Source organism: Neoarius graeffei, chromosome 20 (assembly GCF_027579695.1).
Source record: "Neoarius graeffei isolate fNeoGra1 chromosome 20, fNeoGra1.pri, whole genome shotgun sequence".
Classification (NCBI taxonomy): domain Eukaryota; kingdom Metazoa; phylum Chordata; class Actinopteri; order Siluriformes; family Ariidae; genus Neoarius; species Neoarius graeffei.
In genome coordinates this window covers 6,158,102-6,176,268 of record NC_083588.1, presented here as the reverse complement: position 1 = coordinate 6,176,268, position 18,167 = coordinate 6,158,102, and the positions used below count along the sequence as shown (strand labels likewise).

General features: G+C 45.1%; 1 protein-coding gene across 5 annotated transcripts in view; it reads right to left on the bottom strand.

Moving 5' to 3' along the window:
- unc5a (unc-5 netrin receptor A) overlaps window positions 1-18,167 on the bottom strand; it is a 404,105-nt gene that overhangs the window by 3,335 nt on the left and 382,603 nt on the right. For all 5 annotated transcript variants that reach the window (XM_060901162.1, XM_060901164.1, XM_060901165.1 and 2 more), the window contains 3 exons: window positions 15,605-15,754; window positions 12,184-12,348; window positions 7,755-7,933 (listed from right to left, as the gene is read on the bottom strand). In XM_060901162.1, coding sequence (XP_060757145.1) covers window positions 7,755-7,933; window positions 12,184-12,348; window positions 15,605-15,754 — 494 coding nt within the window. The remainder of the gene's footprint in view (window positions 1-7,754; window positions 7,934-12,183; window positions 12,349-15,604; window positions 15,755-18,167) is intronic.

Below are 18,167 nucleotides of genomic sequence, written 5' to 3'. Positions count from 1 at the left end.
AGATTTTTGAAAACTCCGTGTATGCCTTTTCGTGTAGACAGAGATAACCGGAGTTTTGCGTTTTAGAACGTCACAATCTGCGCCAAAAAAATGACAACAAATCTGCCCTGACGTCAAACGTGCGACCTTTGTTTACTGCAGAAGCCAGATTAAGCATGGACAAAGAGTAATGGATCGGAGTAGTGCCTTGAAAGCGTTAATTATTGTGCAGGTGCTATTTACATGTTTAATTTTAGAAGCCCGACTACTGCTCCAAAAACAGGGTCAATATGTCCACATATTTGCTTTGACAAGATTCCCAATCAACGTTTTCTTGCATCTTTTGAAGTTTATACTCCAAAATCGTGTTTAGAAGCAATTCTGTCTCCGAGTCTGTCCAGACGAACGAGCTTGGCGCCATGTTTTATGTTTAGGCGGAAGTGACGCCAACAGAGGGCTATTCTGATGTGATTAGGGGGTGGGATTTGGGGAAATAATGCCATCTACAGGTTTGGAATGCTTATGAATGTGATTGAAAACGCAGATGTTCGGTTATGTGTGGAAGGGATTTTTTTCGAAGACGAGGTGGTGTGGATAAAACATATTTTTATAAACGGGGGGGGGGAATGTTCGGTTTTAAAAATACCCGGCTACGTGTGTACATGGCCTAACTCGAACACAAGACATGCTGCACAATACGTTGACTTGTCCCTGCTACATTAATTTTTTTTTTTGTGGCTACTGCCTCACTGACGCGGAGCCACTATGTCATCGTGATGTAAGAATGAGTGGAACAATCGCGAAACTTCGTAACCAATCAACACTCATCCTGATGGAGTTCGATTACTCGTTCCCCTTCTTGATAAACTTCGGAACCAATCAGAACCGGAAATGAAATGAGGTTTCTCTTATTGTAACTTTGTAGTATCGGAAGATAATCGGCAGATAAAAAGATGAACGAAATTCACCTCGTGGTTCGCCGAGGCGACTGATTCGATCTCAAGTAAGTGGTGTTTATTTGAAGAAAACTGACCTTTTGATTATCACAGTTTTTGTTTGGTCCTTCTGAAAGGTCAAATTCAAGGTTTTGTACTTTTTTTTTTAAAGCTTTTTGGCAGATATATCAAAAAACTGATATCAAACTTGTGCTGTTTGCTTTAATATTTTAATTTTATTTTCGAATCTTGACACTACACTTGCGAAACAAAATGTGCTCATTAGGACTAAATAACGCTTTGAAGACTATTCAAAGCTGAAAACATTCACATCCTAACCATTCCCCCTCTCTTCTGGTATACCCCAAGGTTCTGTGCTTGGACCTCTTTTATTCATTATCTACCTCCTCGGCGGCACGGTGGTGTAGTGGTTAGCGCTGTCGCCTCACAGCAAGAAGGTCCTGGGTTCGAGCCCCGTGGCCGGCGAGGGCCTTTCTGTGTGGAGTTTGCATGTTCTCCCCGTGTCCGCGTGGGTTTCCTCCGGGTGCTCCGGTTTCCCCCACAGTCCAAAGACATGCAGGTTAGGTTAACTGGTGACTCTAAATTGGCCGTAGGTGTGAATGTGAGTGTGAATGGTTGTCTGTGTCTATGTGTCAGCCCTGTGATGACCTGGCGACTTGTCCAGGGTGTACCCCGCCTTTCGCCCGTAGTCAGCTGGGATAGGCTCCAGCTTGCCTGCGACCCTGTAGAACAGGATAAAGCGGCTCGAGATAATGAGATGAGATGAGATCTACCTCCTCCCTTTTGGCAGTATTTTTCCGTAAATTTAACATCCAGTTCCATTGCTATGCAGATGACACCCAGCTCTACCTGTCTACCAAACCCACCGCCTCACTCCCACCCACCTCTCTGTCCAACAGTCAACAGGAACTCAGATCCTGGTTCTCCCATAACTTCCTTAAACTTAACAGTGATAAAACCGAGGTCCTTCTCATTGGCACTAAATCCACCCTTTCAAAAATAAACAGTTTCTCCATTTCCTCTGACAACTCCTCAGTTTCCCCCTCCCCCCAGGTTAAGAGTCTGGGTGTCCTCCTTGACAGCACTCTCTCATTCCAGTCCCACATGAACAATGTCACTCGGTCAGCTTACTTTCATCTACGTAATATCTCACGCCTGCGCCCGTCCCTCACACCCAACAGTACCGCTATCCTGGCTCACACCCTGGTTACATCCCGCCCTGACTATTGTAACTCTCTTCTTTTTGGCTTACCTGACAAGTCCATCCATAAACTGCAACTGGTTCAAAACTCTGCCGCCCGAATTATTTCCAGAATCCCCTCCTACAGTTATATCACACCTGTCCTACAGCAACTCCATTGGCTTCCTGTCAAATTTCGCGTCATCTATAAAATCCTCCTTTTTACCTTCAAGGCCATCAACAGCCTCGCCACCCAGTACCTTACTGAGCTCCTCCACACCAACATAACATACCCAGCCGTACTCTCAGGTACTCTTCCTCCATCCACCTCACCCTCCCACCTGCTCGCTTGTCCACCGTGGGGTCGAGAGCCTTCAGCCGCTCGGCCCCCCGCCTTTGGAACTCCCTGCCACAGGACATACAACACTCTGATTCCATCATCTCCTTCAAATCTCTCCTCAAAACCCACCTTTTCCGACAAGCATATTCCCTTTCGTCTGGGTCTGGAATGACTCCACCATTGCACTTTTTATTTCTGTTTTATCTCATCTCATTATCTGTAGCCGCTTTATCCTGTTCTACAGGGTCGCTGGCAAGCTGGAGCCTATCCCAGCTGACTACGGGCGAAAGGCGGGGTACACCCTGGACAAGTCGCCAGGTCATCACAGGGCTGACACATAGACACCCATTCACACTCACACCTACGGTCAATTTAGAGTCACCAGTTACCCTAACCTGCATGTCTTTGGACTGTGGGGGAAACCGGAGCACCCGGAGGAAACCCACGTGGACACGGGGAGAACATGCAAACTCCGCACAGAAAGGCCCTCGCTGGCCACGGGGCTCGAACCCAGGACCTTCTTGCTGTGAGGCGACAGCGCTAACCACTACACCACCGTGCCACCTAGTATTATTATTAATTCATGAACCAGTGCTTTCTTTCTGACTATTTTGAAAACAGATCGAGTTCACAGCGCTGTATTTTGAGCAAAAGACAGGAAACAAAATTGGGAACCAAAATCCTCCAAGCCCTGATGCTGCTCACAGCTTGGTGACGCTTGCAAGAGATGAGGCGAGTCTCACTGATAACATGTTTATATGTGATATTTACTGTATGGACATGGGATCAGAAAACAATATTTATAAGCAGTCGCCACATGGACCCATAGGGGACTGACCCCCCCCCCCCCCCCGACTTGACCCCCTGAACTCCCGGTTCTGCCCTGAGGTCTGTTTGTCCGTGTTGCGAGTCCAAGACAGCAAAATTAGTGACTATGCAAGGCTTTTTTCCCCCCCCCAGTCAGTCAGAACCATGATGTGTAAAAAAGATGACAGACTGTGTAAAAAAAAAAAAAAAGAAAGAAAGAAAGAAAGCATTCATGAATGTCAGAGGAAGCTCGTCTCACCTTCACTCTGTTTTGTGATGGAAAGAGCGAGGTCGTAAAGTGTGTCATTCAGTATGTAACACCTCATAATAAACTTTTTAACGTTTGTTTCCTGTAAGAACCGTTCGAATCTGGAACGCTCCATCTGCTGAACTTGAGCTCATTCAAAGCTGTGATTTGTTCAATTAGGATTTTAGATCATTCTAAGATATTTATGACCCTGAAAAGTTGAATTTCTCAGACTATATGCCTCAAGTGCAATACCTCGGGTAGCCTTCTACCGCCTTTAACCTGCTGCTATTGATTTTATTTTTTCTTACTTGGGTTACGAGTCTGCAGTAATTGACCGACCAAGGTTGGTGCTGTTACCCCGCCTTCCAGTGTTTTCTCGTCTAAGAAGTTATCTGGCGAAGCTAATTAAAAAAAACCCCAGTATTTCCAAGAATGACCAGATTGTGAGATAATGGGGTAAAAATATTTTTTCCCGTGATGGTTCGAGCCCTGTGGCCGGCGAGGGCCTTTCTGTGCGGAGTTTGCATGTTCTCCCCGTGTCCGCGTGGGTTTCCTCCGGGTGCTCCGGTTTCCCCCACAGTCCAAAGACATGCAGGTTAGGTTAACTGGTGACTCTAAATTGAGCGTAGGTGTGAATGTGAGTGTGAATGGTTGTCTGTATCTATGTGTCAGCCCTGTGATGACCTGGCGACTTGTCCAGGGTGTACCCCGCCTTTCGCCCGTAGTCAGCTGGGATAGGCTCCAGCTCGCCTGCGACCCTGCAGAACAGGATAAAGCGGCTAGAGATAATGAGATGAGATGAGACTCTGCAGTGTCTGAGATCTCATGAGGAAGAATCAGGAACAGTGTGCAATGTTGACACGAAAGTTTTATCCATCTTGATTCCTTGTGGTAATGAAGTAACGAGGTGTGAGGAGGTAAACTCCTGTCTTGTTGCGATTAAGAACACTGACTTTGTCCTAAGGGCTTTCGACGATACGCCCAGCGTGAGAGTGTAAAGATGGAAAGCAGAAAAGTGGGCTGCTGTAAACGTCAACACTTGTTTAAAACTTGGATTTGATTTGACTTTGTTGCTCCAGATGAAGCGAGCCTGTTTTGATGTTTATGTGGAAACTGCACATAAAATCAAAATGAAAAGTGAACGAATAAATCACAGATTTTATGCCTGGTTGAGGTAGAGGAGTCGGTGTTTGTGTAATAAACTGCCTCAAGCTCATGAGAAGCGAGCGAGAACATCAGCATGCTGGTCAAAATCAGCTTTGTGCTCTGGCTGTTTACTCGTTTACTGGACGCTGTTCGAATCCAACCGAACTCAAAAAAGTGATGTTGAAGTATTTATCTGTTTAAAACCGAGGCTTTTTTTTTCAGGATTGTGGAAAAATAACTGGAATGATGGTTCTCTGATTTGTAGCTGAAATGAGAAATTGAGCTGACGATCCTCACTCTTGGTTCTTTGGTCATTTTTAGCTGATGGAGCTGAAGGCCAGCCCGTAGGAGGTTCCGCGATCGCGCATTGTCCGTCCACAATTTCCACAAATTGCTCCTTGTCCTACAGGATCGATCGGATTTCGATCAAACTCTCATCTGATCTTGTCCGGGCGGGTGTGCCGAAAAAGTGGTCAAAATTTTCGGGCGTTTGAAAATTTTGGGTGACTCGTCATATCAAACACGACTGTTCCTAAACTGCGAAGCTGTTTTCACTGAAACTCACCCAGAAGACTCTCAAGACGTATTCCAACAAGAGGTGTTCACCAGGTGGCGCCACCTGCCATGGGTGCGGCTCCACAGGGGGTCGTATGCAATTTCGCTTCTCCTTCTCACCAGGCTTGTCGTACTCGAGTCCGACTCGTGACTCGGATTTGGACTCGGACTCGTGCGTTCACTGCATTCGGACTCGTAAAGTGGAGACGAGGACTCGGATTTTTTTTTCTTTATTTTTTGGAACATGCCATAATAATTTGGCATAAAATATTTATATCTATATTCATTTTGTCCTAATTTCATGCAAGTGCGTCACACCTGTGCGCCTTGGAGCGTGCATCGGATAAACTCTCGGGCGCGCTCCGGACAGCGCATGCGCCGTAAACAGCTCACACCTGCACGGGATTAAGGCGCGATCAGCGCGCCGATTATAAAAACTGTGAAAACATACTTAGTTTGCGAAGTATTGAGTTGCCTTGCTGACACATGACCGAGCCTTATTTCCTTGTTTGGTTTCCTGATCCCTGATTTCCTGTTTCTCGTCTTTGATACCGCCGAGTCTACGATAGCCTGTTTGTGCCTCGCTTGACCTGTCGCCTGTTTCAGGCGATTTTGCCTGCCGTTCTGGATCGTTTACCGTCTTCACTTGTATTAATAAACACACCTTCTGCACTTCCATCCGTCTCCCAACCATCTCTGACAGAATACTTCACACTCCCTGATAAAGAGAAGCGCATTCACCTGTTCATACGCCATGTTCAGGAACAAACTAATGTTAATGGCGCTGAAACGGACACCGTCGCGTGGTGCGGTTGGAGTTTTGTTCTCAGACTCGACTCGAAATTCTTTTTAATGACTCGGACTTGAACACTGGGGATTCGAGACGGGACTTGGACTCGAGGTTTCGTGACTCGACTACAACACTGCTCCTCGCACAGGATTGATCGGATTTCAAACTCGCACACGGCAAGAGTGGCCGATATGAGCTCCAGCCTCATTGAGGCTCATTTTTTGTCAGGAATAAAACACGACTGAAGGACGGCTTCTCGACGTCGACGAATCCGGTTTACTGCGTGGTTGATAATTTGGCTGCTTTTTAGTAAACCTTATGAGAATAAAACCCCACTGGTGTCTGCTTACAACCTGTTTTACCATCCGTTATCTCACCGGCTCACGATTTGTTCTAGCAGGAGGTCATTTTGAGATTTCTCGATCCTTGCGTTCGTATCTTTCGGTTCATAAAGAGAAGACTTTTTTTTGAGTATCGGACGAAAGCAGAAATTGTGCCTTGTCTCGGGCCTGTGGACTCTGAAGTGACGGTCTTTTTCTGAATAATAAACACAGTGCTGTTGAACCGAATTCCTCCTCATGCCCGTGTTGCTTTCAAACCTTGTTTGATGAATAGTTTAGCATGAACCACCATGTTTGTTGCCGTGCTGATATTCAGGTAGCCGTGACCTTTCCTATTGACCGGCCAGAACCTTTTGGATCAAAGCCGATCGATGACAACAAAGCTGAGGCTCTTGTTGGTCCATCCTGGAGGGAGACGCCTCTAAAGGCGAGTCCGAGTTCGATCCAGTGCCCTTTCCGTGGTGCCGAAATACCTAAGGGGATTGAAGTATTGTCCCCTCTGTGCACTTTGTCTTGAGGGAAAATGCAGCTGAAAAGCCGCTGGATTTTTCCTCTCAAACATGTTTTGCAAAGCGGATTTGTTCTTAAATGTGTGTGTGTGTGTGTGTGTGGGGAAGAAGTCAGCAAATGAAAATGGATTGTTTTGCACCCACACGCTAATTGAAGCAAAGCGCTGCCACTTCAAATGGGCAATTAATTGGACCAGGTAAAGCTGATTGGACAAATGAAGTCTACGCATTATGCTTCATTAGCTCGAGGAAGTTAACTAGGAGTCTAATTAAATCGCCGCCTGTGGATTCAGCCCGTGTTCAATAAGCTGTGGACGACTGTAGTGTTCAAGAGCTCATGTCCAACAGTGTTCACTCAAACTAAACCCATGCTAATGTTTCTCATGAAATGTTTTTTTTTTTTTTAAACGTCATTTATCGCGCTGAACGAGGTTCCGCAATGTGATGATGTTCTCAAACGCGAATCGAACAATAGACTCGCGATTGAAGAAAATTTGCTACGTTTTGTGTCGTTTGCGTCATTAAGTCACCTCGGGATATTTTCGCCGCCCGCTGAAACGCGGAGAGCCAATCGGATCGCGTCCGGAAGGATTCTGAAGCTTGTCGCCAGAAAAGTGTCCAAAAGATATCAAGACAGTTTGTGGCACGACTGGTTCAAATCGACATCCAGGAGATTTTACAAAAAGGAAAATGCCAACTGAAACGAAATGATCACACGACCTACACAGGAATCGTCAGAGATCTGGTGATATTTAATGGAACCGAACGGCTCCTGGATCTCCGTTTTGATCAGCGTCCTTTATGGTGAGATGGACATGAAGTCGATCCGGTGAGACCTGTAATTCCATTCTGTGGCAATGAAACACGACTGATTGCAGTTACGAGATGGTGAAAGTCGCACCTGTCGAGTTTGAGTCTCTGGGCGAGGAGTCTCCAGTCGGCTCCGTTGGGGCACGGCGCGTCCAGGCTGCTGCAGATCTTCTGCCGGATGAGGTAGGGGATCTGAAAGGCGCTCGGACCGGCCAGAGCTGGGCTGCTCTTGTCCACCAGCAGGAGATCAGCGTCGAGTGGCCTGGTGTCCTGCATCAGCGCGAGCACAGAACACAGTGAGCCGGGACTGACTTCCATTCTTCCATTATTTACCTTAATATCCATTTTCTAGTCTATGAAAAGAAACAAGATTCAACAAGAGAGCTTGATATACCAAGAAATACATGAACAGATCAAAACTGGATGGACTAAAAGTAACGGCACTCCAGTGAAGAGCCAAACAAACTTCTGCAGCACTTTAAAGCTAGACCGCCTTTCGGATTTTTCAAGTGGAGGACGTGAAAAGAATTTTCCCAACACCCAATTGTTTTTGTTTAGTGGCCCGAAAGCGACTGAATTCGAATCATAGACTTGCAGTTTAATTCAGTTTTTTAAAAACATAATTAATGAATTTAGGGCCACATGGCCTGAAATTCTCCGCTATTTTTTTTCCTGCTTCACCCTGACCCAATACAAGATACTATGCCACGCATCACGTGGTGGGCTTTCCCTGTTCGCGCAAGGCATTGTGGGATACAAATTTGAAACAGGAGAGAAAAACGGAGGACGCGAGTGTGCGAATGAAACGTGAAAGACCGACTACAGTAACGGAAAGAAAGCGAGAAGAAAAGACATGATGTTATATCCGAAGGAAAGGAAACGCAGGACCAAACTAATAAATATCGGCGCTCAGCGAGCACCTCGGTGTGATCAGCTGTTCATTTAGCGACAGAATGATGGAACTGTCAGTGCACACTCAAAGGGAAACGATTTCATGCACATTATTTGCTTTAATCCTCTCAAATTAAATAACTTCCCAGCCACAGAATGGCCTGATATTTTGTGAGATATTACAGAAATAAACATATATCACAAAGACCACATTTCAGAGCGAACTAAATTTCACCGATTTTATGAAATCGAAAGGCCGTCTCGCTTTAAATATAAGATATAAAAATCAGGTCTATGAACTGTTCAGGGTCCCCCCCCCCCTTCATTCTTCCATGAGTAATCTCTTGCCTCAACTTTGTCTATTTTGCTTGAATTCATAGTTACGGCGTAAACGTACACAGAGTGTTTGGGTTTTCTTTGTAATTAGTTTTCTGTCTTTTTTTTTTTTCCCTCCAATAGGAAAAAAGTCAGGGTTCTTTTAAACCTTCCGAGTGTACATCTTAACTAAAAACGGACAAGTAGCAGCTTTAGCGAGTGCCCCATACAGCGACTGAGACGATCCGGCGTTAATCTAGCGCTCCAGAAATGACCGCTGATGCTGAATTAGCAGCGTAACCAGGTATCCTTGACGTCAAAGCAAAATAGAAACCTGGATGTCGGCCATGTGGAATGGATTTCCAAATGCGGGGTCAAGCGACATTCCATACAAAGCGTAGAAAGTTGCGCACGCCTGACTTTGTTTTTCCGCTGCTTTAAGCGTTCTTTTAGCTCTGCCATATCTTTTCGCTGTATATACACTTGTGTTCAAAATAATAGCAGTCCAACACGACTAACCAGATCAATCACTGTTTTTGGTGGAAATTATATGACTACATGGCAAATAATTTACCAGTAGGTGTAGTAGAGTCATAGAAAACCAACAGACCCAACATTCATGATATGCATGCTCCTGAGTCTGTGTAATCGAATAATTAAGTGAAAGGGACGTGTTCAAAATAATAGCAGTGTGGAGTTTAATTAGTGAGATCATTCATTCTGTGAAAAAACAGATGTCAGTCAGGTGGCCCTGATTTAAGGATGAAGCCAGCACATGTTGTACATCCATTTCTCTCTGAAAACCTGAGAAACATGGGTCGTTCCAGACATTGTTCAGAAGAACAGCGTGCTTTGATTAAAACGTTGATTGGAGAGGTAAAACGTATACTGTAAAGAAGTGCAGAAAATGATGGGCTGCTCGGCTAAAATGATCTCCAGTGCTTTAAAATGGACAGCAAAGCCAGAGAGATGTGGAAGAAAACAGAAGACTACCATTCGAATGGATCGAAGAATAGCCAGAATGGCAAAGACTCAGCCAATGATCAGCTCCAGGGTGATCAAAGACGGTCTGAAGTTACCTGTGAGTACTGTGACAATTAGAAGATGCCTGTGTGAAGCTAATCTATCGGCAAGAAGCTCCCGCAAAGTTCCACTGTTAAAAAAAAGACGTGCTGAAGAGGATACAATTTGCCAAAGAACACATCGACTGGCCTAAAGAGAAATGGAAAAACATTTTGTGGACTGATGAAAGTAAAATCGTTCTTTTTGGGTCCAAGAGCCACAGACAGTTTTTCAGACGACCCCCAGACACTGAATTCAAGCCACAGTCCACTCTGAAGACAGTGAAGCATGGTGGTGCAAGCATCATGATATGGGAATGTTTCTCTTACTGTGGTGTTGGGCCCATTTATCGCATACCAGGGATCATGGATCAGTTTGCATATATCAAAATACTTGAGGAGGTCATGTTGCCTTATGCTGAAGAGGAAATGCCCTTGAAATGGGTGTTTCAACAAGACAACGACCCCAAATACACCAGTAAGGGAGCAGCATCAGGGTTCAAGACCAACAAAATGAAAGTTATGGAGTGGCCAGCCCAATCCCCGGACCTTAATCCGATAGAAAACTTGTGGGGTGACATCAAAAATGCTGTTTCTGAGGCAAAACCAAGAAATGCAGAGGAATTGTGGAATGTTGTCAAATCATCCTGGGCTGGAATACCTGTTCACAGGTGCCAGAAGTTCTCAGAAACCGTGGTTATACAACTAAATATTAGTTTAGTGATTCACAGGAATACTAAATCCTTAAGATTTTTTCAGTGTATACAGTAAATATTTGGAGTTTGTAATGAAAAATGCAGACACTGCTATTTTTTTGAACAGCCCAATGTTCATTTTTCTTCATTTTCTGTAAAGTAATTAAAATATTCATACATTTTTCTTCATGTTTTGATGTAGAATATAATGTGCAGTGTTCCCAATGCATGGAAATAAAAACTATTATAAGGATTTTGAGCTTTACTCACGTTTTTAAACACACTGCTATTATTTTGAACACAACTGTAGCTGTGGTCACAACAGTACTCGTGACCGTGGCACGTTCCGATTTTTTAGAATTCCGTCCGTGATTCGAGGAAACTCTGAGGTTTAGTCCGGAGAGGAGACGAGCGCGGCTGAACAACGTCGGCAGGGCTGATCTAACAGAGGCTCAAACCAAAGCAGCTCGTGTTTGCAGGAATCGTTTTATCTCGGGTGAGTTTTGAAAGCTTTCTCGATAATATCCTGGAAGAATTTTATTTCGTGTTGCTAGAATTTTGCTATAAAATGAGCGTTCTCTCTTGTCATGGTTCACTCGGTCGTTATAATTTTAACATGTGGATTACCATTTCGCTTCTTGGAGCGCCAGGAAAATTATACGATAGAAACAATCCAGACTGGGCACCCAGTCAGAAAACGGGCTATGTTTCGTCCGAGGTCGGACTCGATTCTTCGGCAGTCGAACCAGACAGGACGCGATATCTGGGTACTCGATGGTCCGTAGAAGCGTCTTATCTGCAGAAAAGTCTGACTTTTTTCAATAATATGGGTCAAAACCACACATATCTATCTTCTGTTTGTATCAAATCTTTGCTCGAGCGTTCAAATCGTGGTAATAGTGAGAAAATTCAGCATTGTTTATTTCCAGACGCGCTCTCGGCGGCTGCCGTCCGAGTTGCTTTGTCTATCCACCATCACAGCGGACGCTCATGATGTCTATAGCTGAGCTAGCAAGTGAATGCAAACATCTCCAACTTGGAATTTGGCTTCTTCGCTCATTAGCAAGGCGAATGGTTCGATCCTCGACCACGACATTTTTTTTTCATTTCAGAAATAATCCTGATTTGTCTGAGCTGTTACTGAAACCCTGAGCAACGAGCTAACGTTAGCAGCAGTTCCGTTATCAGCTCTCGATCCTGAGAGAAAATATCTTTCCGGAACAGAGACCTGAGGCAGTTTCTTAAACACTGGAGGAGATGTTTTTCTATTTTCGACAAGCGGATGGATGCAAATCATAAACCCACTCGGTTATGATCAGTAAATGTTTATTTACGACAGGTTTATTTGCGAATCCATAACCAGCTATTCGTCCTAACGGGAGTGTCGCCGCAAATGGGTTCGGATTGAATTCCTGAGTCTCGGCGGATTCATGACTGAGCGTCACTTTTCTGAAGCGCTTTCTGTAAATGTAAAGGAAGAGCGCTGGCTGGCTCATGACTCGGGTTCGGCGCCACCGCTGCGTGATGCGCCGCGAGTGTGAACAGCCAGCTGTGTTACCTTGGAGATGTTGAAGTCGAGGCTGAAGCTCTGGCCTTCACCCTCCACCTGCCACACACACAGCGTGCAGGAGAGCTCGCACGTGCTCACGCTCATCCGCTCCAGCGTGAAGGCGCAATGCAAACTCCGCTGTGTGCCGCTCCAGATGTGATAGAACGGGATCTCCTGGACACATGTGGACGATGCACATGTTAATAAAGACGGAGCAGTAACACATGAACTCTATATTCATACCTGCCTGACCTCTCTCTCTCTCTCTCTCTCTCTCTCTCTCTCTCTATTTATGGAAGTGTTTGAGGAGCAAACAGCACTGTGTTTACTGTTTTTGCGGATCAGCCCAAGTCTAATAAAAAAAAAAAGATTTACGAGGCAGAGGTCAGCGCAGCCTGCACTTATCCACCAGGCACTAAGTACTAATCTGAAATAAAAGCGACCCCATTATCGCCATCATGTGAGAACATTACACATAATGAATCACAGGAGCAAACACACTGATGCTTTTATGATGACGCAGTAATAACTTTGACACACACACACACACACACACACACACACGGTCCTCTTGTTTATTCCCTTTGCAGCAAATTTGATTCAGTGTTATAAAATCAGGTCCTGACTGCAGGAAGCCACCTCGAGACTCCTCGTCCCTCTCCCGAACCTCGCTCAGGGTGTTTTGTGCCCATAGGGGGAGCTGTTGCTCAGTGTGATGCGTGCACACACACACAGAAACAAACAACAAAACAAAACAACCCTTGCTACGATGAGTATTCGTGAGATAAGAGATGGAGTGTGTGTCCAGAGCACTCCTACACCCCTGCACTGTGCTTTCTACTCTATCAGTCTCCCACGAGAATCTGTGCTCCATCTCTCCTCCACCTCACTAAAATACACACGCACAAACGACAGAAGGAGGGAAGGAGGGAGGAAAGTATTTCCATGCAGCTCTATATTTAACTTCCTCCACAGCCAAGAACTTCAAACTGCCCTGCACTGAAATCTGCAGGAAGTGAGCAGTAAATCTGCCACACATCCACTTCCTCTCCTTCACTCTGACTTCTTCTCACTCTCTCGCTCACCTGTTTATGATGGCTGTCTGTCTCGCTGTTTATCTGTCTACCTCCATAGAGCTGTCCATCCATCGAGACTCTACTGCCTGGGTCTTTGTCTTTATCCATCCATCTGTCTGTCTCTTTATCTGCATGTGTATCTGTTTCTGCCGAGTTGTATTTCTGTCTGTCTGTATAAATATCTCCTTCCTTTTTTGTGCAGCTGTATTTCTCCCTGTTTTTCCGTCTCTCTCTATCTCGCTGTCTGTCTGTTTATCTATCTACCTCGGTGTCTATTGCCTGATCTGTCTCTCTGTCCATTCATTGAGACTCTCCTGCCTGGGTCTCTGTTTTTATCCATCCGTCTGTCTGTCCGTCTACCTCTGTATTTGTTTTTCAGCCTGTCTGTCTCTTTATCTACCTGTCTATTTGGATGTATCTCTGTTTCTGTCTAGTTGTATTTCTGCCTATCTACTGTATCTGTCTGTTCGTCAACATAAATATCTACTTCCTTTTCTGTCCAGTTGTATTTCTGCCCGTCTTTTGATCGAGCTCTCTGTCTGTCTCATTGTTTATCTGTCTGTCGAAACATCTGTCTCTCTCTCTCTCTTGCTGTCTATCGAGCTGTTTCTTTACCTGTTGTTGTTGTCTGTCTCTGTCATGATCTCTGTCTCACTCTCTCTGTCTGTTTGTCTACCAGTCTGTCTTTTCATCTAACTGTCTGTCCATCCATACATCCAGATATTCATTAGTCTGCTGGTTGTTTGTCTGTAAATTTTTGTCTGTCCATCCATCCATCCATCCATCCATCAGTCTGTCTGTCTGACCTGTTTTCCTCGCAAACTGTTTCTCCATCCATCCACCCATTCATGTGTTGCTTCGTTGCACTTGTAGCTGGTTGTATTTTGTTCATCCATCGGTCCATCTGTTTGTCTCTCAGTTTCTTTCTCCACCCATCCATCCATCCATCCATCCATCCATCCATCCCACGAAATCTGCACACATCCATCTGTCTGTCCATCAACCCATCTGTCTGCTGCTTGTTTATCTGTTCAAATTATCTGCCCACCTCTCTGGATATTCGTTTGTGTATCTGTCCATCCATCTGCCTAAATAATGAGCGATGGACATCTGCCCATCCAGTGTCTCCTCCTGAAACATCATACCTGTTTCTCTGCCAAATTCTTATCTATCTATCTGTCTATCCATGGTTCTACTGTTTCATCGATCTCTGGATCATTCTCTTGTCTCATTATGTAAATTCCAAGTCCTCAGGTAGCACTTATTGCAGCTCCACTACGGTGAGATTTGTGGCTCGGCTGCTCGCTCTGTAATGGAGTCGGGCTCCATCGCTGCACGTTCAGAAACGATCCTAATGAGGCCAAACCAAAGAAATATCCCATTAGAATGTTCGCCAATGCAGAACGGCGCAGCATTAAAAACCTGATGCTGGCTGGAGCAACGTATCAAGAGCCCTTTTCAATGTGGCGCCTGTGGGGAAATCTGCTAAACTCCTGCTCGCAGAGCCCATGATCAAACTCAGGCAGTGGAACACGCATGCAGAGTGATGTAAAAAAAAAGAGGCAGAGAATAGCTAGGAGCCATTTGAAGGATAAATAAGTGTAATAGTGGGGTGAGGGTCGGAGTCAGATTTGGCGAGATGAGGAGAATAAAAGTGAGAGAAGGAGAGCTATAATGAGAGCGAGAGAGGAAGAAAAAGGTTCCGAGTCCTGCTTTGGACAGCCATGAATGATCGAGACCCTCAGATAAAACGTAAAAGTACGACAGGTACCGTTTTTACGCTCTGGAGTTACAGAGATCCCTGACGCAGGAAATCCATCACGTGCTTCTTTCAAAAATGTATTGGTTTGAGGTCGTGTGTGTGTGTCCAAGGGGTTGTCAACTGGAGGAATGTGGAGCGCTTCAACAAATACTGCAGTTGAGCTGATAAATACTGTTGAGGGAAAAGAAAAAAACCCTGATCATAGTTCAACGACTCTCGTTTTCTGACTCTGAGTGTCTTCTGGAGCGGTTTCTCCGAAAGGCCTGAGACAGACCCCAGCTCGGAAAGTGGCAAGATTTCAGATTTCCTGATCTGACTGACTCTCTGTGGTCTGATTAGAAAACTGGTGACAGGCTGTGATTGTATTTATTTTTAAGTGAATGAACGTTAAAGATAATCTCATGCATCTTGTCTGTTCAGAGTCTCCAGCTCTCGTAACGTGATCACATGAAGCAGCACCACTTTGAAACAAAACACATCCTCCCATCTTATTAATGGTTAAGAACTCAAAAATACTTGAACACACATGCGATCTATCCAACGAAATTGGGAATGTTTCAGCTTTGAGTTCCATTCCACACATTATTCTTACCTGGTAGGCGGTGAGCAGCTTGCTCCTCCACTGGGCCTGGGGCAGGTCGTGGATGGAGAGGCGTAGGTTATGGTAGCTGTCTTTAAACAGGAGAACGTGTGGCTCGTCAATGAGGCGACCTCCAAGCTGTGCCTCCATCTGCATCACCTCCTACAGACACGACACAACAGCAAACACAGCCGAGTTTCTGATCCGGTCCGCCACTGAAACATAACTGCGTCGTGGCACTGTGTGAGAAATGCTTGAAGGAAATAAAGTAGATGTTTGTATGGGGAAAAAAACCCAATCCACCACATTTACATGAGTCAGTCAATCATCACTTTTTGTTAAAACACGACGGAAGGAAGGAAATCCTCGACAATCTGACGTTCCCGAGCTGCCCTGAGTCATCAATGGGCCTGGAATACAAACTCACAGTCCGTGTTCTGCCAATTGTCAGAAACCGTTTGGGGATTTGCGTTCGTGCATCAAACCTCACAACCCAAGGCAGGAAAGAAGTCCGGTTCCCAGTCGCAGCTGCAGCAAATCAGGAGAGCAAGTCACTGTTACAATAATGTCGTCTTATTCACAGAACATCATGTTCTCTGAATCTTCCATCGCTGACGAGCTTTAAGGAGCTGCTGTTGCTAAATTGTGCTCTCTGACGTTCTCTGTATACCAGTGTGGACTGACCTCACCTTCTCTTTCAAGATACATTTACAAACGCCCATGCGGTCAGCCCTGCGATAACCTGGCGACTTGTCCAGGGTGTCCCCCACCTCTCACCCATAGTCAGCTGGGATAGGCTCCAGCTTGCCTGCGACCCTGTAGAACAGGATAAACGGCTCCAGATAACGGATGGATGGATGAATGCTCATCCTTGATAAGTAAACTTCAGAACCTGACAACTGTATGTCTCGTTTGTGTCTTGCTCCAAACTTGTAATCAAACAGGAGACAGGACAGACTCGGAAGAGGTTGAACCTCGTCTGTCCCAAATAGCTAATTTTATTTGAATCAGAGAAGTCAAACATTCAGGCTCCAGACCACCAAATTAACAGATGAATTTGGACCCAAATTGAATTAAGATTCGGGGGGGGGGGGGGGGGGGTAAGAGCTCATCTTTGTTTGTCCACTAGGGGGCAATATCGAGCAGGTTTTTTGGGGGGGGGGGGCTCATTTTAAAAGACAAAAGTGCTATAAACATGAGTTGGGTTGTGTAGGACTTTGGCTTTGTCGTAAAAGCTATGCCTCTGAACTCAGAGGTTGCTGGTTCAAATCTGGCTTGTCCTTACAGTGGTCTAAGTGAATGGAGTGTGTGATGGGTAGTAGTAGGGGGGAGAGAGAGAGAGAGAGAGTGTGTGTGGAAAATTGCCTGAAAAAAAGAGGCTTAAAAACCTTCCAAAAAAAGTGAAGTGATAGTTTTTTCACAGCACTCCCTATATATGCAAAACTAAGTCGAACACCTCTCTTGGAGGACCATAACCCCTTCTGTTTTTGTGTTGTGAGACTGGGGGGGCAGCTGCCCGGATATTACCCCCCCACAGGAACGCCCTCCAACCTACCTGCACCTTCCACCACTCTTGTCCTGCCAATCACTCCTGAACCTTTTCCAGACATATCCTGGAGACCTGTCTGGGGTTTGAACCAGCAACCTCTCCATCCAGAGGCAAAGCTCATCTAATTGAGCCACAAGATCTCTTACTAATCAGTTCTTTAATTTAACTTTTCATTTGTGTATACTTAAATCCCGCGCTAAATTTAAGCACACATGCAGAATCAAACCAAAGACTTGAAGCCCCACAAACCATGACATTACCCACTACACCATGGAAGGACAGAGACCACAATTGCTTATTGGACTTTTGTCTTTTAATTATCATCTTCATTTTGCTTTGGGTCAAAAGCCAGACTCGAAAAACACTGTTTACATTAACTCTCAGATTCGAACCCACAACCATTAAAGGCAAGGTGGCGCTCTTTACACAAAAGCCACCAACTCCCACAGAGGACTGATGCTGTTGCAGGACCTTTGTCTTTAAAACTGAGATCCACAAAAAAAAAAAAAAAAGCCACAAACTTTTCAAGATGCAAAATGATTGATGATGTCATCATTCTGGGTGGAGTTCATTCTTTTCAGAGGGAGGAACGCGTCATGAGACGTGACTTTCCGATTGTCTGTGCATGGACACCACAAAACCTTTTGGGGAAAGAACCGGAACTGGAATTTTAGAAAGTTGAACAAGACTATCAGAACAGTGGTCAACATTTTCTCATGTCTGCATCATCCAAAAATCTACACTGGTTAAAACTTCTCATCAGAAATCGACAACTGCCCCGAGGCTTCAATTACAGGGAAAATATCAAGGAAAAAGTTTCTTGCCCGAATACAAATCCATTATTTGGAACCCTGTGATTCGAAACAGATACAAATACAGAGACGGGAGGAAGCTTTATTTAAAAAACAAAAGAAATCTTGCCGGGAATGTTCACGGGGCGTGTGGCATCAAGACTGATCCCAACAAACACGTTGCCCAAGTAGGGGGTTTCTTCCTTTTGCGCAGGCGTGAGAGGTCATTCGGTCA